This window comes from Sceloporus undulatus, chromosome 6 (genome assembly GCF_019175285.1).
Source record: "Sceloporus undulatus isolate JIND9_A2432 ecotype Alabama chromosome 6, SceUnd_v1.1, whole genome shotgun sequence".
Lineage (NCBI taxonomy): Eukaryota > Metazoa > Chordata > Lepidosauria > Squamata > Phrynosomatidae > Sceloporus > Sceloporus undulatus.
In genome coordinates, this window is record NC_056527.1 from 160,311,044 (window position 1) to 160,333,625 (window position 22,582).

The following is a 22,582-nucleotide window of genomic DNA, read 5'->3' on the forward strand; positions in this document are numbered from 1 at the left end:
TTGTCCATGTATATGTGCCTTCAAGTCGCCTGGTGACTTATGGTGACTTCATGAATTTCATAGGGTTTCCTTAGGTAAGGAATACTCAGAAGTGGTGTTGTTCATTCCTTCCTCTGAAATATAGCCTACAGCACCTGGTGTTTATCAACAGTCTCCCATCCGAGGACTAACCAGGGTTAGCCTTGCTTAGCTCCCAAGATCAGATGGGATCTGCTGCCTTTAGGGTATTGCTGTTTAGTTATTTGATGTCCTCCCTGTTTGCTATGGGTTCTTACAACATAGCTGGTTAGTCACCATCCTTTTTTGAAACAGTCATAAAATACATAATATGAGAAGTAGGAAGGCTCCATGAATGACGTTTGATATAACAAGAAACATCTATTATACTTTCATAATGAGCTGGATTCATTCATGACCATATGGATGTTTCCCAAGGCTGTGACTGCAAAGATCTTAGCAATTAATATTATTCCTATTCATGTTGCACCCAGTGAGCAAATACGTCTCCCAGCTTGGGCTTCCAACCCACTCAGTCCAAATGCAAGGTAACTATAACAAAACAGTTGTTTGCATCCAGTAATATTTGTTAATGGCCCATTTTGATCTCCTCTATCTCCCCTTGGTTTCTTAATTCATTCCCTTCATGAACAAGACACAGCCACATTTGTTCACTCCTATTATGTTTTATTTGTTCTTCCAAAACGAAATCATAATTGCAATCAATGACCTTTTCCATGGCTCCATAAAACTTAGGTACTGTATATTATGTACAGATTCCTCTCCGGAGTAATACATTAAGTAGCTATGTTACTAGTATTGTTTAGAGGAAATGGGTCTGGAACTTGTTCCTTTTCTTGTAAGATTCTTCAGAGACTTGGCAAAATGTGCTGAGGATGTATACCTTCTAACTGTCCTGATTTGGTAAGGATAGTCCTGATTAATTCTCTGCCATACTATTATATCAGCAGCTTTTAAAGAGTCCCACTTCCTCTACTCCCACTTGGTTTGTAAAATGTTATTACAGTAAAATCATATGTACCTTCAAATCTTCAGTAGAGTTATGGTGACCCCATTAATTCCATAGGGTTTTCTTAGGCAAGGAATACTCAAAAGGCGATTTTTGCCAGTACCTTCCTCTGAAATATAGCCTACAGCAGCTGGCATTCGGGGTGGTCTCCCATCCCATCCAAGTATTAACCAGGGCTGGCCCTTCTGAGCTCCCAGGATCAGACAGGATCTGCTGCCTTCATATCCTCCAACATTTCACAGATGAAAATGGGGACAAGTGGCCAAGCAACACGAAAGTAGCTAGCAACCTGAAAGCAGATGGCAACATGAAAGATGGCAAGAATATACAAGCTAGGAAAGGCTGCAGCAGTTTGCTTTTGCCTGAACCTACTAGGAAGGACAAGATTCTGCTCTTTCCTCTCCTCTTTCTCTGCTGAGTTAATGGAATACAGATTACTCTTGCATTTTCAACATAGTTTGCAGCAAGAGAAATAAGCTGGGATGCGGAAAGTGAAACCGGGACCTTCTAAAAGCAGCTGAAAAAGTAGGACAGCAGAGAATTATTTGGGACTGTCCCTGCCAAATCAGGATCGTTGGGGAGTATGTTTACCATACTTCTTGGGATACTTTGGAAGTTTAACTTAAAAACAAAAAAAACTTTGCAAGATCTGGTGGAAAACATGATAGATAAATGTGTTCTGGCACCCTTCCTGTGTATTTCAATTCAATGGAAATAAAAAATATTTTGAAAAAGGGAAAACCAAAGCTAAACTCTGCTGTGGGATAAGTGAGTGAGATAAAGCACTTGCTTGTATCCAATTTAAAGAAACAGCAGGTCTTAGAAATGCTCAAGCATGTTCAACTGCATTCTAAATCTCTGTCTAGATAAATTAAGGGGATGGGGCCCCATATTTTTAATTTTGATTTTCCACCTTTTCTTCTTCTCTTTCTCTTTTTTTTTTTACACAAGACCAATCTAAATGCAAAATGGAAAAATACACATCTCAACGACAGTCCTTTTCTTCTTGCACTTTTTGCTCACAGTGTCTTTCTTATCAACATTTCCTCCTTCCCTGTATCACAATATCATGATTGTATGATATTCCGTATCTAAATAACAGAGACCTATCAGCTGTCCCTCATAAGGTATCTAAGCTTTAGATTGTGAAGGAAACAGAAAGTAATTGCGATACATACTAAGAATTTCTCAGTCTCAAGAAGGCCTATATTTTAACTCCTTTCCCCCCTTTCCATCACATTCTCAAAGTATATATGTGTGTGTGTATTAAATAACCTTTTTTTAACTGAGTAGTCTTCATCTTATGAACCCCTTCCATTTGCTCAGGTTAGGTATCTTGCAGTGTGGGCCCAAGACATTTTGCTGCCTGAAGCAGAACAAATGCCTCCTCTCCTCTCCAAGGCTGAAGTGCATGGAACCACAGGGCACTCAAGTTATTTCCATAGCTGTGAAAGACTTGGCAGATCTACATTTGGCACTGTACAACTCCTGATATCTCTCAATGTCCAACTGGGTTGAAGATTCTGGGTGTTGTAGTCAAAAAAAGTACTGTCCCTAATTTCTACAAAACTTCACCAAGATTCACAGTATTAAAATAACAGAGTAAATTTAGTAAGATTTGTTGCCGTTAAACTGACCGCCGAAAATCTGCTACCAGAGATAACTATTTCATTCTGATGAACAGCAAGGATAAACTTGAGAAGGCTTAAGATTGTATATTGGGAATTTGTCTGTCAAATTAAAAAACTGATCCCCAAATTGCATCTTCCACCTTCTGGACAGTGAAATTGTCTCTAAAGCAAGTGAGGAATTTGTTGGACCTTAAAGTTTTGGTAGAGTTTGACTTCCAGCAAAAATCAGACTAGATGAACCCCCCCCCCCCATTACTACTACCTCTCTCTTTTCTGAATGTGTGTTCATTTTGTAGCATGTATGGACAGAAAAACAGAGAGAAATGGGGAAAATAGATAAGCATGCATCACCATTATATTGAATTTATCCTATTTGTTTTATATTTTTATTTAGGGCTTTGAGGTTGCCTCTGATAACTGTTGAGCAGCAAGATTTCTGCACTGGTATTCTGTGGTGCGCATGGAACTTTTGGAGACTGTATGTTTGCTGAATTCCATATAAAAAATTACAATATTGTTTTTTAAATTGTTATATAAATTTTCAAATGGTTTACACTTAGGCATGGGAGAAGCCTAAGGCACTCAGCCATGATGGGATCTCTTAAGATCGGAATCAGCATAATTCTTCACTATGGAAAGGTGATAGTGAGCTGGACTGGGAGATTTTTTGCATATAGCAGACAAAGAGAGTTTACTTCTGGGAATGAAATTATTTTGGTCTAAGAACATTCACACTGACTGTCCAGTCGTTATTACATATTCCACCTCATTCTTATGCCCTGGGAAAGTCACTTAAGCCCATCAACTCCCACCTTTAAGACCCATTTCTGGGTATAAATACATGTGCCCAGACTATAACAAATCATTCTAGTCTCAAACCAGACAGAACCCTTGTTTGATTTTGAATCGTCACCTCAGTAGCTGGCCACCCCATATTCCGCTACTGAGCTACTTTCAACCCTGCTGTCCTGAAATTGGAGCTACACTTCAAGATCAGTAGAGTATTACCTCTTTGCAATCCTGTAACTCACTATTACCTGCAACCTTTGCTTTGTTAGTTCTTGTGTGCGTGCATGAAAGTGTGTGCTTGTGTGTGAACTCCCCTTTTAAATACATTACATTAATTTGGAAATCACCTCTGGAGTTCTCTGGGTTTGGAACTGTTACACAAAGACCAAGCTCCCAGCCAGAAGTTACCCTGGCCCTCTTGCTACTAAATTATGGCGCTAAATTAATTTCCACATTGAATACAACTTGTGGTTGTCATGTCAAGATTCCTTGCAGTTTAGGTAACAGCTTGGAACTCATTCCAGATGTTTGCTGAGGTTCCAGTTGTCTGAAATTGAAGCCAAACAACTGAGTCAGGTTGAAATAGTTCAATTTGAACCCACAGTTGAAAGGTACAAACACACACATACCACAATTGTCCAGAGCTGGATATATTTGCAAGCTTTGTGACTACCTTATTTGGAATGGAAAGAAAACCATACAGACACAGCTTGTTACATGATATTTGATGGCAGATATCAAATGTGAGAAAAACATACCCTTAATAAAGGCCAAAGAAACTCTGTTCACTCACCCATTCTTATGCAAACTGAAATGTGCCACAATATATGATAAATGTTTTGGACACGAGAAACTTCGTTACTGATAAAACTTGTGTGCTTCCGAAATAGTGTATTACCATAGTTAGATAGTACAGACCCTACTATTAGTCTTGTAGTGAGGCGCAGAACTAAGCATATCATGTGTAGCATTCAATGTGCCATTTTGTCTTCCAGAAGGTGATCATATTAATCATATTAATTGGTTGCAACCAAAGCAAGAAGGAGTTTTGTAGCATCATCAAGAGTAACTAGTTTTACATATCCTGACTCACAACATTTCACAGAGGAAAACTGGGACACATGTGGCCAAACAACATGAGAGAGTGATCAAGTTGGCAAAAGTTACTAGTGAAGAAGAACACATAAGCTGGGAGAGGCTGCCACACAGTTTGCTTTTGCCTGAGTCTATGGGGAACAGCAAGATTCTGCCCCTTTTTCTACTCTGCTGAGTTAATTGAGAGTAAATTACTTTTGCACTTTGAACTTACAGTAGTTTGCAACAATAGCAGTAAAGTGAGGACAAGCTGGAAAAGGAAAGAGGACATTTTAAAAGCAGCAGAAAGAGTGGGATGAAAGAGAATTAACTGGGACTGTTCCTGACAGATCAGGACAGTTGAAGGATATGGTTTTACACAGAATAAGTGGAACAGATGGGTGAGACATAACTTAGCTTACATCAAACTTTCTTGGGGCAAGCTAAAAACTTACATTAAACAAAATTTGTTAGTTTTTAAGGAACCACAAGCTATTTTTTGCCCAAGCTACTTTGTTGTCATTAAGTGTGTTTGGATGATGTTAACAGTAGTAGGGAAGGAAGACTCAGCTATCACATAGGGAGGTATCAGTACCCATAGTGATGCAGAGGTAACATTTTATTGTTTTTGGTGGGTTTTTCGGGTTATGTGACTGTGTTCTAGAAGACTTTATTCCTGACGTTTCACCGGCATCTGTGGCTGGCCTCTTCAGAGACTGCAATTTCTGAATCTTCAGAGCAATCTCTGAAGATGTCAGCCACAGATGCTGGCAAAACGTTAGGGATAAACTCTTCTAGAATATGGCCACATAGCCCAAAAAACCTCAAACCTTAAGTTTGTTAAGATTCAGCATTTTACAAAGAGAAACAAGATTATACACTTTCTTTTCTTTTTCTTCTTTACAACATTCCAGCCTATCCAAGCTATATTTACATATCTATGACCCTTAGTTTTCCCCTTAGTTGTATTTTGAACTTATTAATTTATATCTTATATATTTTTCTTTGTACTATATTATTTATAGCCATCGATTTTTACAAAACTTTCTAAGAAGTTCCCAGTGCTTTTAGCTTTTATTTTGCAATGTCCTACATTTTCCTTGAATGATCCACATTTTGTGGTACTTTGTCCTCCTTTGCGGTTATGATATCTGGCCACCCTTCTGATCCATGCGTTGTGTCCTGTTTCCTGTTCTGATGAAAAGATGAATGAGGGCTCCAATTTCCTAGACTTCAAAGGAATCCTGAACAAGCAGAGAAAGGAGAAGCAAAAGGAGGGAGGAGCCATCAAAATATATTTCTTAATAGCCTGATGACGTAGAGTCTGCCAAGCTTTTTAGATAAAGGGGGGTATAAAAAGGCAGCAGGATGAAGGGGGCATCAGCTGAGAAACAACCGAGCTGTCATTGCAAAGAACTTTGGAAGAAGAAGCAATACCTATAGAAAGCAACAGCATGGACCCTGAGGAATACAGGCAGAGAGGTGAGTAGATTGGCTTGGAGGGAGAATGAATGCTTTGCTGAGCTTTGTGGTTCTCCAAGCTCTGGTGGCATCTTAAAATGAGCAAGTCCCTGAAGAGCAATTGCTAGTTCTCAGTGGGCTACCAGCATCAAAAGAGCTACATAGAGGACCTGTGTTCGGGGGGGGGGGGAGTATAGTGTGGAGTATCAGATGCAAAGCAAGAGGACAAAGCTGTGGCTTTTATAATATTCCCTGTGAAATTCCTGAAAATATCTCACGTTCTAGGCACCTTTTGCCCAATGAGCTCTTCTCAAGGCAACATGTAGTGATGTAGCAATGGGGGGAACAAAAGGAGCCCCTTGCCTCCCTATAAGAATTCTGTCCCCCAATGAAAAGTTCGTTCTGTCTCCAAATTTCTAACATTGCAGAGAGTGAGTTCACACCTGGAATTATTACATTTGCTTTGTTTCCATTCCCTCAGTAACTTTACTTGACCATTTTCTTTGGAGGCCTAAACTATATTTCAATGCTCTACTGAAATTTTGGGTTACTGTAATGCTAAAAATTTTGCAACACCTCCTTAGTTCAGGTGGAAAACATTATGGACATGACCAAGGATGAAAAACCCTCAGGTCTTCAGGTGTTAGCAGACTCCATTTTCCATCAGTACTGGCCAACATGGCTAATGGTCTTCACGTTTGAGATCCAAAGTTCAATGAAGTTTGGAGAGATTCATTTCTTCACAGTTACTATTTGGCCTTAGTAATAATTGGTGGCAAAGGGTAAACATGGATAGAATTAAGGACAGTGATAGGTATTGACTAGAAATCCAAGGGTGAATCTGCTTAGAGTTTTAATCTGAACTTTAAAGAAGTGCTCAACAAAATTGGTTCAGTTCCTTAGATGCCGATTTTAAAGTTCAAATCATAACCCAGAATGGAGTTCACCATCTCACTGACATGGAAACCATGAGCCACCACTGGTCCAAGAAACTAATGATTAGGATTGCATCAAAAATAAGTGCTAAAAAGTGGATCAAGGAAAAACTTAAGCAGGAAAGAGAAGTGGTTTGATAAAACAGAGCAGACAAAGCAACTGGAAAGTAGCACAACAAATGGCATCAGCTGAACGCTGGCCCTACTGCAAGGTACAGTGAAGTGGCAAACTCAGGAAGCAGGTTTGGGGCATCATGAAGGGACAGCAAGTTTGTGCACTATTTATTTCTTTAGCCTTGAATGCCAAATGAGAGAGAGAGAGGGCAGGAGCAATAGGGAGAGAGGTAATTTGCTGCTATAGGCAACAAAGCATCATGGACCAGACCTGGCACCAACAAAAGGAATGAGAAATAAGAGATGAAAAGGACTGACTGCAAATGAGCCAGTGTGAAAGTAACAGTAAAGGCTTCCATAAATGTGTGTGTGTGTACACCTTCAAGTCAACTTATGGTGACCACATGGATTTCATAGGGTTTTGTTAGGCAAGGAATACTCAGAGGTACTTAGAACAGTAAACAGGTTATAACATTGTAAAGTATTGCATTTGGGGTTGAAAGTAAATGACATCCTATGATAGGGAACGCCCATGTATAAGCCAACACAAACTATCCCCAAATTTGTAGAAACTCTTGTGTCTGAGTTTATGCCTATTGCTTCTTCCAGGAAAAGAGATGGTGGACTACATCTGCCAATACCTGACCAATGTGAGGGACAGACAAGTGTATCCCAATGTTCAGCCAGGCTACATGAAAGACCAGTTGCCGGACAGAGCCCCCTTTGAGCCAGAGAGCTGGGACACCATCTTCAAAGACATAGAGAAGATCATTATGCCTGGGGTAAGAGTACACTGTAATAAGTAGTGGGCATAAAGTGGGTTTAAAATGGGAGACTCAGTATACATTCACAATATCAACTTTAGATCATTCATTCATTCGTGTGTTCACAGTAGTTATATACTCTTCTGCAGCTTGAAAGGCTCACAGAGCATCTTATGTATCAATAAGAAAAGGCAAGATAGTTCCTGCCCTAGATGATGATTTTAAAAGACATGGCAAAGGCAAGGGATTTCTAGCATCTAGCAACTTCAGCGAAGTTAGAAAGATTGCCAAGATAATATATCTGATGTATATTTGAAATCATTCTGTATCTTTTATGCTGTGCTGCATTAGCTTTTTTTTTTAAAAAAAACATTAACAGTAATTGTTTGGCTTATCCTTGCAGCTCCTCTTGATGCCTTTTTAGATATAAAGAACAGAAAATGATTGCTGCTTCCTCTCTACAAATGTATATCATGAATGTGTTTCACTGAGATAAATTTCACACTAAAGCAGAAATATTTAATCTCTGCACTACACACGACTGTATTTCCTTTGTCTTTGTCTGAGAACGCAACACTTCTATGATCAGATCTAAGATAGATGCATTAATGAGCTTAGCCCTCTCCTTTCCTGTAAAATAAGCAGGGCAAAGATCCTTGACTTTAATGGTTGTGCAGAAGGAAGGGCCTCTTTATTCTTATTCTTCTCAGTGTCTATCAGTCTATCCAGTTTTATTGACTGGAGCTTTGGACCGTCAATGATGCAGATTATATCTAAGAATTTAGGAATCAGTGAGGAATCATCAGATAATGTGGCACATTGCAAGTAATGCAAGTAGTGTCCCTTTTTTCCGTTGCACTGTTGTGATCTCTCTATGGTGAATGCATCCAGAAGTTTCATCGTTCCATTTGGAATTGCCACTTTCCCCACTGAAACTACAGTCACTGTCCATCTTTGACAACCATATACAGAAATTGGAAATATGATGGCAAAAACCATTCTAACTTCACCAATTATATATCTTTACAATTCAGGATCTTGCCTAGTTCCTTCACAGCTGTGCTTCCTAGTCCTAGTCTTCTTTTGATTTCTTGATTGCAGATGCCAGAGGTACTGAATTTCAATTTATACCAGCAAACAAAAACCCAACAAAATACTAATTCACCATTCCACTTAATATGACAAAATTAATTTGTGTGCAATCAACAAAGAAGGTACAGTATTTTGTTGGGTTTTTTGTTCGATGGTATTTGATGCTTATATTTTCTTATGAGTTTTTTTAAAAATTTCTCTTTTTTCTCTACCTTTCTTTACCTTTTTCTGTTTGTATAATTCTCTGGGTTTTTTCTCCCAATTTTATCTTTTCTGTGTAAAACTGATTTTTAAAAAAATTAATTATAATAAATAATCAGGAACATTTAGACCATAGTGTGCCCAATGTACTTGCTGTTGAGAAAAACAAACTTTTGGACCATAGATATGTCAAGTCTTGGGGATGACAGAATTAAATACAAAGAATGGAATCTCAAAACCTACAAACAGATATTCACCATCTCTGGGAAAAGAAAGCTGCTGTGGTTCCAGTTGTGACAGTGCTCAAATTCCAAACTGACTGAAAATGGACGAGTCCTAGATTCTTGGATAGAATCTGAACTATTGATGGCCCAAAGTAACAAACTGAGTTATGAAACTGAGAGTAAGAATAACAACAGCCATAGTATTTTTCATATCCTTGCATAAGGCTTGCCTTACTGTGGGGTGGAATGAGGCAGATGCTTCTGGTGGCAAGGGATGAGACAGCAAGTTGTGACAAGGCTTTGAAGAGTCACTTTCTGCTCTATTGCTGTCAAATCGGCCCCTTCCTATTGTATAGTTGTTATTTTTCCTGACTGTTGTTTCCACCTAGGTTGTCCACTGGCAGAGTCCACACATGCATGCCTACTTCCCAGCGCTCAACTCTTGGCCTTCACTCTTGGGGGACATGCTGGCAGATGCCATCAATTGCCTAGGATTTACTTGGGTAAATGAACTGCTGGTGCTAATTTTACCTGACTTGAGTGTGTTGTAGTAGTCTGAGCTACAACTTAAATCAGGAAAATCCCGTAAAAGCGGGATCGTTTTCAGATGATGTTGGGGGCACTGAGCATTAATCCAACATTAACCCTCACAGAAAGTGGACAAAACCAGCTGCTTTTTACTTCTGGGATTTTCTGAAATGCCCTCGATGTGTCTGAAAATGATCCCGCTTTTATGGGATTTCCCCAGGATTTAAATCCTGTTTCTGCATGGGATTTGGGCACTTAGCCTTCCATGTGATAAACTCCTCTGTCAGAGACAATGGTAGTGGCACTTCAGCTACCTCTAAAGGAGTTATTACGGTGCAGAAGAAGGCAATGGTAAACCATTCCTGAATACCTTTTGCCTTTAAATCCCCATAAGGGGACACTTTGTAGTGTTACCAAAATGAAGACTGGAGAGGGCTCCTATACCTTTAGAAGAGGTACTGTCAGCAATTGTTCTTTGTTATCCATTTGCATGACAAGCAGCTTCTGCTGAAATTCCCCAACCATGAAATATGCAGAAGCCCTCTCCAATTTTCAGTCTGATAACCTTACCTGAAATATCTTGCTTTTCTGGACTTGGGAATGCAGCTTGATCAAGTGTAAGGAAGTAGGAAAAGAGTAAGACCACACTGCAGGTGGACTGATGCAATGAAGAAAGCTATGGCCCTAAGCAGAGCTCCCAGAGGTCTCTAATTCATAGGTTTGCCATACATTGAAGTTGACTTGTTGGCAAATAACAACAAATATTGGCCTTGGCCTGTACAGACTTATTTGGAATCTAACGCTTGAACCCCTGTAGAATCTTTCAGTTTTCTTACGGTCCCTTTCCCTTCTACCCAGATCCATGCATTATTGAATGCTACCAATCTTTTTCCATCATCTGCTTACAAGACATTCAAAACAAAACAAAACAAACCCTTCAGCCTTCATTCATAGGACATGTGTGGCCAAGCAACATCAGAGTGTGGTCAGGATGACAAAAGTTATCAGTGAGGAAGTATATACAAGGTAGGAAAGGCTGCAGCAGCTTGCTTTTGCCTGTGTCTACTGCAAAAGGCAAGAGTCCACCCCTGCCCTCCTCTCTTCCCTGTTGAATTAACTGAGTGAAAACTACTTTTGCACTTTGAACTCACTTTGCACTAATAGAAGTAAACTGAAGACAAAGGGAGGAGGAGAGAGAAATGGGGTATTTCAAAGGCAGCTAAAAGCAATGGGACAACAAAGGATTAATAGCAACTGTACCTGCCAAGTTGGAAGGTATGCTTATGAATGCCCACATGCCCAAATGTGACAGGCTCTTTTGCTAATAAAAGACAATCTTTCCAGATCCCGAAATGCATTTCTTTGTTCTCTTGTGGGTTTCATTGGATGCTCCCCACATTTTGTTCTTTCTTCAATAGCTAGTGGTAAGAAAGTCGGTACCATTGACATAGCCATTCACCTGGAATAGTAAGTGTCCCTTCATCCCAAACTGTTGGCAAAATCTTTGTCTATATGATAGTTGCATGGGGTGTGGGAAGAAGTGGATGCAAAATAAATTAACTAGGACAGGAACAATACCATTAGGCAAGAAGAAGAAATGTTTATGTATTCTTCCATGAGCAGAATTTGGTCCACCAAAAAAAGATTCCCTTGTTTATCTGTCACATGTAGGCATCCAGCCCTGCCTGCACAGAACTGGAAATGAATGTGATGGACTGGTTGGCCAAAATGTTGGGTCTCCCACATACATTCTTGCACTATCACCCAGACAGCAAAGGTGGAGGAATATTGCAGGTAAGTGATGAATCTGGAGAACAGGGTTCAAATACCTGCTTGACCATGGAACCCCACTGCGTGATCTTAGGCAAGTCACACACTCTCAGCCTCAGAGGAAAGTAAAGGCAAACCCCCCCCCCCCCGAACAAATATAGCCCTGTTTCAATATTTGAAGGGATGTCATATTGAGGAGGGAGCAAGCTTGTTTTCTGCTGCTCCAGAGATTAGGACCTGGAACAATGGATGCAAACTGCAGGAAAAGAGATTCCACCTCAACATTAGGAGGAACTTCCTGACAGTAAGGGCTGTTCGACAGTGGAACAAACTCCTTCCTCAGAGTGTAGTGGAGTCTCCTTCCTTGGAGGTCTTTAAACAGAGGCTGGATGGCCATCTGTTGGGGATGCTTTGATTTAGATTTCCTGCATGGCAGAATGGGGTTGGACTGGATGGCCCTTGCGGTCTCTTCCAACTCTATGATTCTATGATTCTGGCACCTTTCTGTATGCTGATATATGTTGTTTTTAATAATTGCTGTCTTCCCTCCCTCCTTCTGTCCAGAGTACTGTTAGTGAATCAACCTTGATCGCTCTTCTGACAGCAAGAAAGAATAAAATTCTAGAAATGAAAGGATCTGAGCCAGATACAGATGACTCTACTTTGAACTCTCGTCTTATTGCTTACGCCTCAGATCAGGTAAATTACTGTTATGTATGTTTGTGTAATGTGTGAAGTAATTTTCTATATCACTAAAATTGGTATATGTAGTATAATGTTTTTGTTGTGTGCCTTGAGAAAGTTGTCCTCAACATATGGCAACCATAAGACAAACCTATGGCAGGGGGTTGGACTGGATGACCCTTGTGGTCTCTTCCAACTCTATGATTCTATGATTCTATCATGGGGTGAGCAAATCACACTCTCAGCCTCAGAGGAAGGCAAGGGCAAACCTTCTCTGAACAAATTAGTTTTGCTGGAAAGCTACTTTGAGAAAGCAAGTTCTATGTTCAATATATTTCCTCTTTGCCCTCTTGTTCTACGTGAGGGTTGGTGAGCGAGGGAATCAAGTGGTATTATTTTGGGGGCAGTGAGACAGAGTTCCTGACTGTTAATCATTATAGATTATATGTCTGCTTCAGGCATTGTAGTTTCCCCTAGATATGGCAGGGGGCAGCCATATCTAGGGTCACCCAATTTTGATGCAGACTATGTGTATGTCAGTACTGCAGTATGATTTGAGGAGAGTAAGACAGCTGTCTTCTGCATGCTTACGTAGGAATGTGAGGAGTTGTGCATGCTTACATGGGAATGTGGAGAGGATCCCAGCCATTAATGGCTGGGGTCCTACATAATGCAAATGGAATGTAAAGTAATGCTCTGCTAGAGCAATTTTACTGGGCTGGCTTTCAGTCCAGCTCCCAGTATGGGAGATCACTCCCTAGCCTATTTAGTGGCTGTGATTGGAATGGGGGTGGGTGGGTCGGGAGTTACCTAAGCAATATCCAGGTGCAATTTTGTAACTGAAGGATGAAAAAAGTAGGTGCTGTTCCAGATCTCCACTGAGGATGTGTGCATTTGGTGGAGATCTAAGAGAATGACATCTCATATCTTGGCTACAGTTCGACACTGCTCAGGTGCTCCCCTGTCTTTCCCTGCCACTAAATGGCCACAAGGACATAGCATGCATGCTTCCTTCCATAGGGGTGGGTGGGAAATTATACAAAGAGTTGTTCAACCAATTTGTACTGGTTCGTTGGATCTGGTTGTTGAAATTGATCAAAGGCATGGAGGCTTGAGAAGTTAAAAGGGGAGCCATAAGTAGCAAAGGGGAGGAAGAGACTGGAGTGACTGAGAGGATGGAGAAGTGCAAAGATCAGAGGAGAGGGAAGGACTGGATCCTCTGGAGCTGCTGAGGAGAGCTGGGGATGTGCCAATAGGGCTGGAGGAAACACCATCCAGATGTGGAACTGAGTAAACAACATGGCAAGCTCCTAGGATCCTGGCAGTGAGGGAGCAAACATCTGAAGACTTGGTTGTTAATTATTTTGAATAACACCACTGGAAGGTGATGAGTACATCCTTCCATAATGACACTAAATTGACATAATGTGCCTTATTCTGCACATGCTTTCGTCTATCCCAACTTAGTGCTACCCAGAGATGTTGCAATACAACCCTTATAATTCCTGACAGCATGATGCCATGATGGTTGGGATGAGGGGGGTTTCTAGTACAACACATTTGGTGGACACCAGTTTGGGGAAGGGTGGACTAACCCTATGGCAGTACTGAATCTTCTGACCAGTAGCACCAGCAGCTGAGTGCCTAGAATCTGTGGCTTCTCTTTCTGTGCAGGCTCACTCCTCTGTTGAAAAGGCAGGCTTAATTTCGCTTGTGAAGATGAGATTTCTGTCTGTTGACGAAAATTTTTCTTTGAGAGGTGAAACCCTTAAAAAAGCCATTGAAGAGGACAAAAGCCGTGGCCTGGTACCAATTTTTGTAAGTTTTGCATTCTCTTCATATGTATAATGACTAGGTGTCAGCTGTGAGATCTACTTCAAATTATTGTTTTAAAGGTCGTGAAACTATTAGATCATATGCACAAGTGGGTAAAAAGAAACCAGCATGCACACCATCATGCTTCTACAGCCTATATAAAGTATAATTCCTTCAGCTTTCTGTAAAATTTTAATCTCTTTTACCAACACCTTGCTAACTAATACTTAATACTAATAACTAATACTTAATACTAATACTATTACTTAATACTAACTAATACTAATACTTTTGCTAGCTAATACTTTGCATCTCCATTCATGAGGTCCTACTGTACTTTCTGGTTTTGTCTAGGTTTGTGCAACTCTGGGTACAACTGGCGTCTGTGCTTTTGACAGTCTTTCGGAGCTGGGTCCGATATGTAAGTAATTGCAATGCTCTTCAAAATCCTTCCTTAAAAAATCCAGCTGTTGTCCCAAGGTGAAGAAATATTGGGGGAAGATTCATAATCATATACGTAAAATGTTAAATATCAATTTTCAAATAAATGAGAGATCTACATGTCAAATAAGATCTCAAAAAATGATGAACGCAAATACTGGAGACTGCTTTTATATGTATGAGCACAAATACTGAAGACTGCTAGAATTTTGCTGGACCCAAAATGAAAAATACCACAGTTACCGCCATCATGACAAAGCAATAGCAAATAGCCATTTAGCCTTTGGTAAGATCCTTTGGTTGTCTGAATGGTTGTTTTGCTTACACAAAATATGCAATCCTGCCCAATGAATTGTCATTTCAAAGGTCTTGTCCGTTCATTAAATTTGCAATTTATCTTCATGAATACCATTGTCAATTCCTCTCCAGGTACTAAAGAGGGACTCTGGTTGCATGTTGATGCTGCATACGCTGCCACAGCATTTCTCTGCCCAGAATTCAGAGTATTTCTGAATGGAATTGAATATGCCGATTCTTTCACCTTCAATCCTTCCAAATGGATGATGGTTCACTTTGATTGCACAGCATTTTGGTAAGTGTGACACAAAAGGTCACCTTATTTACACATCTGGTTGTTTTATCTTCATGGAATTCTTCCCATATACTATTTCGTCCTGTTTTATAGGGTCAAGGACAAATACAAGCTACAGCAAACCTTCAGTGTTAATCCCGTCTACCTCAGACATCCCAATTCAGGTTCAGCTACTGATTTCATGGTGAGTCAAATGATAATAAATCAGAGCTCATGTAATAAATGACTTCTTTTAATTAATGAACAAAACTGATTTGAACCTGGCACTCTGGAGTTCTGTTTTTCAGAACCAGTGTGCACAGGCTGGATCCCTGCTCTAAGTTGCCCGAACCCTCTTGCTGTTTTCTATTGAGCTAATAAAATTTCCTTAATTGAATATTAATTGTGGGTGCCCTCCTAGGACCCTGGCATTTGGGTAACAAGGCTATCTGTGTAACTCTGCTTCCATCATTATCAGCAGGATATGTCAGTTGCAGAATGGTGATACTTCAGCCTCACATGCATAGCATCATTTACACATGTGTATTTCCATAAGAGAATTCCAGCCAGGGTGAGATACCACAAGGGCAGCCTCATAACAAAAGTAGCAACTGTGCAAGGCATGGGACTTAATCTTTTACTCTTCGGCCTCTTTGTTGAGACCCATCATGACCATCCATCAAAAACAAAAAAGAAAGAACGTCTGGTTTAGACTAGTAGTTGGGATGGTGCAGGGGAGGTGTTTTCAGGATTTCCTCACTCCTGGATGAAGGAGGGACACTTTAATGATTTGAGGTTATTTTTGCAAAGAAAGTGAGGGAATGCAGGGACTTGGAGGGCTTGTAGCGGGCACAAAAAATCCCCATGGACTGGATACAGCTTGCAGGCCAGAGGTGCCCCATGCCTGTCTTACAGAGTCCTTTTGACTAACCCATCTATGGCTTTTCATTTACAGCACTGGCAAATCCCCCTGAGCCGAAGGTTTCGCTCTTTGAAACTCTGGTTTGTGATTCGTTCATTTGGTGTGAAAAAGCTCCAAGACCATGTCAGACATGTAGGTGAATTAAGATTACAAACGTAAATATACCGTATATACTCGACTATAAGTCGACTTCATGTAGAAGTCGAGGGCAAGTTTGGGGGACAAAATTATGGATTTTGCTATGACCAGTGGATAAGTCGAGGGTAAAATTTAGGGGCATATAGCAAAGGATCTAAAGGATGAAGCAAAGCAAAACAATGTCAAAGAACCTACAAAATTCCAGCAGACGTAACTCTTTGTGCTCACCCTTAAGGCTGGATGGATGAGAGAATAGAAGGGGTCAGTGCTTCCAGGACAGATTATACTCTTGCTTTTCACCAGGGGATGGTTTCTTCTTTTAAATAAGAGTTAAGATACAGTACTTACATTGACCTGTGGACTCAGTTTTTGGGTCAATTTTTTGACTTACATTTCTAGACATATACATGAGTATATCTATAGTAATGTCTCATTGCTCAGCTCCAAAAGAAACAGGAGTACATAACACAACTGATCATATTATGTAAACACCTATAAGCCAGACATATGATTTCATAATTTTGAGGATTCATGTCTACACTCATTAATGACCTAATGTAATTACAAAATAATTGTTGTTGTGTACCTTCAAGTCAGTTCCAACTTATGAAGATCCTAAGGTTAAGCTTTCATCAGGTTTCCCGAGGCTGGGAATGTGTGACTCACCCAAGATACCCGGTGGGTTTCCATGGCAGAGCAGAAACTCAAATCCTGGCTTGTTCTGAACTCATGTTCTGAACATTGTTGAGGAGCTGAATATATCAACAGTGTGATGCAGCAGCTAAAAAAGACAATATGATCCTAGGCTGCATCAATAGGAGTGTAGTGTCTAGATAGAAGGAAGCAATAGTGCCATTCTATTCTGCTTTGGTCAGACCTCACATGGAATACTATATCCAGTTCTGGGCACCACAATTCAAGGGAGATATTGACAAGCTAGAGCATATCCAGAAGAGAGTGACTAAAATAGTGAAAGGTCTGGAAACCATGCCCTATGAAGGGTATGTTTAGCCTGGGGAAGAGAAGGTTAAGATGTGACATGACAGCCATGTTTAAATATTTGAAAGGATGTTTTATTGAGAATGCAGAAAGCTTGTTTTCTGTTGCTCCAGAGAGCTGGAGCAATGGATTCAAATGGAAAAGAGATGCCGCCTAAATATTAGGAAGAACTTCCTGATAGGAAGACCTATTTGACATGGAATATGCTGCCTTACAGTGTGGTGGCATCTCTTTTTTTGGAGGTTTTTAAACAGAGGCTGGGTGGCCAAATGTTGGGGATGCTTTGACTGTGTCTTCTACCATGGCAAGGAGGTGGATTGGATGGCCCTTGTGGTCTCTTCCAATTCTATGATTCTTTGATTCATTTTAGACAGTAGGACTGTGGCTTTATTTTAATTCAGCATGCTATGATTTTTGTAACTCTCTACTGGAAATATCTCTGGGTTTTTGTTTTTTTAATTATAGGGTACAGAGATGGCCAAATATTTTGAGTCACTGGTTAGAAGCGACCCTCTCTTTGAGATTCCTGCCAAGAGACACCTGGGACTGGTTGTGTTTCGTTTAAAGGTAAATCTAAAGGGTTTCTTTAATATTTAACAGTTGACCTATATAATCAGTTTGTTTTCAGACAACGTTGAGGGCACTGAGAATTTTCCCCAAAGTAAAAAAGGGGCCGATTTTGTCCACTTTCTGTGTGGGTTAATGTCGGATTAATGCTCAATGCCCCCAGTGTCTGAAAACGATTCAGCTGTTGCACGGGATTTGGGCACTTAGCCTCCAGTTGTCACTACTTTCTGAAGCAGTGAATTTCACAATTTAACAATGCACTGTGTGGAGAAGTACTTCCTTTTAGTTATCTTGAATCTCCCACTGAGTGGGCTGATCCCAGGTTTTAGTATTATGAGAGAAGAATAGAGTGCCATATCATTTTATAGAGTACATCAATGATGCTATATAAATAAAAATAGAAGGAGGAAGAGGAAGTGGGGAAGAAGGATATCTTTCTCCCCAGATCTACCTTCTCCATAGCATGCATAATACTGTGTCTCCTATACAGTACTCACTTTTTCTAAGTTTCCCTCATAGGGAAGTTGCTCCAGTCTTTCAACTGGATGACCTTTTCATGTATCTCTCCACCAAATCATGCTTTCCTGTCACTTGAAAATTCATGATTTAGTAGGCAATGTTCTCTTTAACAGGCCTGATAGAGATATTTGACCAGCCAAGAGATACTGTGGGAGGGACCTGGGTCCAGAATTGTTTGCACACCTTGGAAACTCATCGCTGTGTCTAAAATATGCACCTTTTTTTAAAAAAAACAGGGTCCCAACTGGAAGACAGAAAAAGTCTTAAAAGATGTAAACAAGTCGGGGAAGCTCTTTGTTATTCCAGCAATGCTCAGAGAGAAGTTAATCATTCGCTTCACTGTAACATCTCAGTTTACAACCCAAGAGGACATCTGGAAAGACTGGTCCCTCATCCAGAAGGCTGCAGTGAAAGCTGTTAACCTGCAACATATGCCAAGGCCTGTTGGCATCTCAGAGAAAGATGACCAGGTCCTCAACATGGTAACTAGCTCTAGTCCTAAAACAACGGGTGCCTTTTCCCCTTTTTGTTTAGAGAAAGAAGAATGCAAACCATCTCTAAGCAGGGTAACTGTGCAGCCGCGAAGAGGGTCTCTCAGTTCTCCCCCATGGCTCTCTAATGAAGATGTCCCGGTGCCTGAGGATCCAAACTTGGACAGCTGTTTTGTAGAAGAAGGCTCAAATGCAACCAGCCACAAGCTTCCCTCAAGCGTATTTATCCAAAAGAAGAAAAAGACTGCCCGCTCCTTCAGTGTGCCAATGGCTGACTTTGGAGAGTCATGCCATCTCAAGACAATGGACTTAGACAGCTCTGGGAAGAGGGGACCTTGCACTAGTGAGAAATTCCTTTCAAAATTGCCTAAAGAGATGTTGATGCTGAAGAAAAGTGACCTCGAGAAACGACTGAAATTTTACAGTGTGCCCAGTTTTCCAGAATGCACCATTCAGTGTGGCCTTCAGCTGCCATGCTGCCCTCTACAAGCCATTGTCTAGGATGCCTTAGCCTTTAACACGACAATAAGAATCAGTCTGCCCATTCTCATGCAATACATTAATCTATGACCCTAATATATTAAATGATAGTGTTAGTTTCAGAAGACTATTTTTTAAAAAAACAATCTGTATATTTAAAATGTTTAAAATATAAATAAACTATTTAATATTGCTGTCCGGAGTTCCAAATGTTTCCATCTTATTTTGTCTCCTGTTTATTGTTCATTGTACTGTATGCATATTGTTATGGGTTGGTAAAAATATTAATTAGGACCCAGAACCTATGGGCTCCCAAGGCCAAATTTGGCCCCTTTAGAGTCCTACTACTCTAGTTGTTGTCATTGTGATGACAAGTTGACTCTGAGTTTTGCAACCATGTCCCAGGTTTTTCTTGGTAAGAATTATCAGAGGACATTTGCCATTGCCTTCTTCTTAGGCTGAGAGACTTTGCCCAAGATCACCCAGTGGCCTTCTGTGATTTAGCAGAGATTTGAACTCTGGTCTCCTGGGAAGTCCTCTAGTTAATAACCCAGAAGCAAGAAAGATGTAGAGAAAGGGACAACAGTTCAACAGAATGACACAGTAGAGGCTTGGGACTGGGATATTGTGTGTGTGTGTACCTTCAAGTTGTCTTACTGTCCACTATTTCCAGAAGTCAGTCATTTTGTAGCAATGTGTAGTGTTTCCTTCTCCTCCCACAGATTCATTTTTGTCTTGCAGGTGAGAAAGGCTAGACAAAAGAGAGGCAGGAATTTTTTGGTGGTGATGGTGGAATATATTCCTACATGGCAGGACTGAATGGCCCTTGTGGCCCCTTCCAGCTCTGTGACTCTATGATCTATTACTCCTTTAGTAACATGATTCTCTGGTTGGGGGGTGTGTGTGCTTATTGAAGAGGCATTCTGCCCTAGTCTCTTGCCTCACAGGATCACACAGTCCCACCATTGCAGAAAGGTAGTGCAGTACAAGTTCCCAAAACAATGCAAAAACAAGCAAATTTAAAACGCATACATCCAGGGGTAGCTGTGTTGTCCGGGCAGCAAAATACTGTATGGGGGAAATGTGGTGATATCATTACTAGGCTTTACTTTGCTCTTTTTGCTTGGTATAATAAAGGTATAATTCCGGTTTGGTATTTTTTGGTTACAGTAAGTATAAAATTCCTATGCATGAATGATTTTGAGTGTCTTAGGGGCTGTACAAACCACCCTGAAAGCCACCTCTTTCTGCTCCCAAGGGACATTGCAGCAGCTAAACTGCGCGGCGTCCCTTTGCACCTAAAAGAACCTGGAAAATTCGGGTTCTTTTAGGAGTGAGCGCCTGATGCCACAAGTGCACCATTAGCGCACTGTGGTACATCAGTGACGCAAGCACAGCACAGTGACATATGGACGCTGCACAGCACTTGCATCGACGGCGCTCATAAGTACTAGAGTTCGGGAGCATGCAAAGCCTAGTATTGGCGGCACCACGCTGCTTTTGGCCCGTCTGTACTTTTAGCCCGTCTCTGCAATGTTAGATGTTTGGGGAGGCAGAATTCTTACTGAGAGAACATGTCCTTATGTTCTCTACCCCACAACTACACTGCTGAATCTGCCTTTACCTATTGAACTCTTCTCCTCTCCATGTATTGTGACAAATAGCCTGTGAAGTAGATCTGCTTCAGAGAGTATGGCTGGCCTGCCGATATGTTTCATGGTTCAGTGGGAATAGAAACAGCACCTCATACATTCCAATCCTGTGCGCTAACTATTACAACACATTGGCTGTCCATTAAGCCACTGCTGTTTCCCCATCTCCAGATTCACAACTGCTGTCAATCTGTATGTATTGAAAAGTAGGCTTCTTAGCTCTTCCTCGAAAAGTATTCATCTCTGAGGTATTCCTGAAACATAGCTCAGATTAAATAACTAACGAAAGCCAGTGGCAATAATGATCAGCAGAGCAGAGAGAATTTAACCTCAAGCTTATTGCTTAACAATTTCTGGAAAGAGATAGGTTAGACTGGTTCATCACGTAGGTCAGCTCTGTGGCTGCACACATCACATCAATATGAGCTGTTATATATGCTCAGGGAATCTGAGGCCATGTGTGAATGCCCTGAGCAGTTGAGCAAATAAAATGCATGCTCACAGGAGCCGGGCAACTTATTAGATTGCAAACTTTCATTTCTCTCCCCTCCTCTTTGCTGCATGCAAAATCACTTACTATTTCAACTTCCTCCTTCATGTTACCTTGAAGCTTTCTGCCAATTTTTTGTCTTGAAGCATTTTCATTTCAGCATTGGTCAAGTTAAGATGGAATCCAGCTGTAAAAACAACCATGGTATAAAGGCAATAGCTCAATTCTATATAATATAAACTGGTGTAGACTGGAATACTGTTGTGAAACACAGAAATTCTGTTATTGTTGTACACCTTTAAATTGTTTCCAATTTTTGCACCCCTAAGGTGAACCTGTCATGGGGTTTTCTTGGCGAGATTTGTTTGGGAAACCTTTGCCTTCCTCTGAAAGCTGAGATAGTGTGACTTGTCCAAGGTCATCCATGGGTTTCCATGGCCTAGTGGGATTCAAATCTTGTTCTCCAGATTCATAGTCCAGTACTCAGATTACTACATGATACTGGCTCTGTTGTATGCTGTCATTAATCTGATTGCTGTTTTAAGTTTTTTACTGTAATGAATACAATACATTTTGTACAGCTTAGGGCTGTACAGACAAGGCCAAAATAAAGCTGCTTCGGGTCACTATGCTGTTTGAATAAGGCATGCGTCCTAAGCGGCCAGAAGATGTGCCAAAGCCACACTCCAGTCCTAAGGACTGGAGCGCAGCTTTGGTGCAGCTTCTGGTCTCTTAAGATGTGTGTGTCATTTAAACAGCATACCTCCAAAGTGACCTGAAGCAGCTTTATTTTGACCTGTCTGTATGGGCCCCTAGTTCACTGACAAGCGGTATAGAAATGTACTGTACTTGCTATTGCTGGGAATGAATGAAAGTGTGTGCTGGTTAGAGGGGGAGAGCATAGTGAAACTTTTTTGTTTTCTGTCCCCACAACATATGGCTTGGTGAACTTGATGAATTTTAACAACTGCTTTGGGTGAACCAGTGCAAACCAGCTGAATGACACCACTGCCCATGCCACAGTGACTTCCTCCTAAAATCTTGTGCATTCCTGTGTAATTAATCCTTTGGTTCTGCCTTCTGGTCTGCTTTTTGGTCCTGATTTTTGGCTTGTGCTTCTGTACTGATCTGACTTCTGGTCTTGGCTCTGATTTGTTGGCACTGATTTTTGGCTCTGATGCCCAATTAATTTTTTGGCTCTGA

General features: G+C 40.7%; 1 protein-coding gene across 1 annotated transcript; it reads left to right on the forward strand.

The window, feature by feature from the left end:
- Positions 1-5,923: 5,923 nt before the first annotated feature.
- HDC (histidine decarboxylase) lies at positions 5,924-19,431 on the forward strand. Its single transcript, XM_042474695.1, has 12 exons — positions 5,924-6,003; positions 7,641-7,813; positions 9,702-9,815; positions 11,512-11,634; positions 12,175-12,309; positions 13,969-14,112; positions 14,464-14,530; positions 14,980-15,142; positions 15,236-15,326; positions 16,077-16,175; positions 17,646-17,747; positions 18,503-19,431. Exons 1-12 carry the CDS (start codon positions 5,976-5,978, stop codon positions 19,256-19,258), a joined length of 1,995 nt encoding a protein of 664 aa, XP_042330629.1. The 5' UTR covers positions 5,924-5,975; the 3' UTR covers positions 19,259-19,431.
- The last annotated feature ends 3,151 nt before the right edge of the window (positions 19,432-22,582 follow it).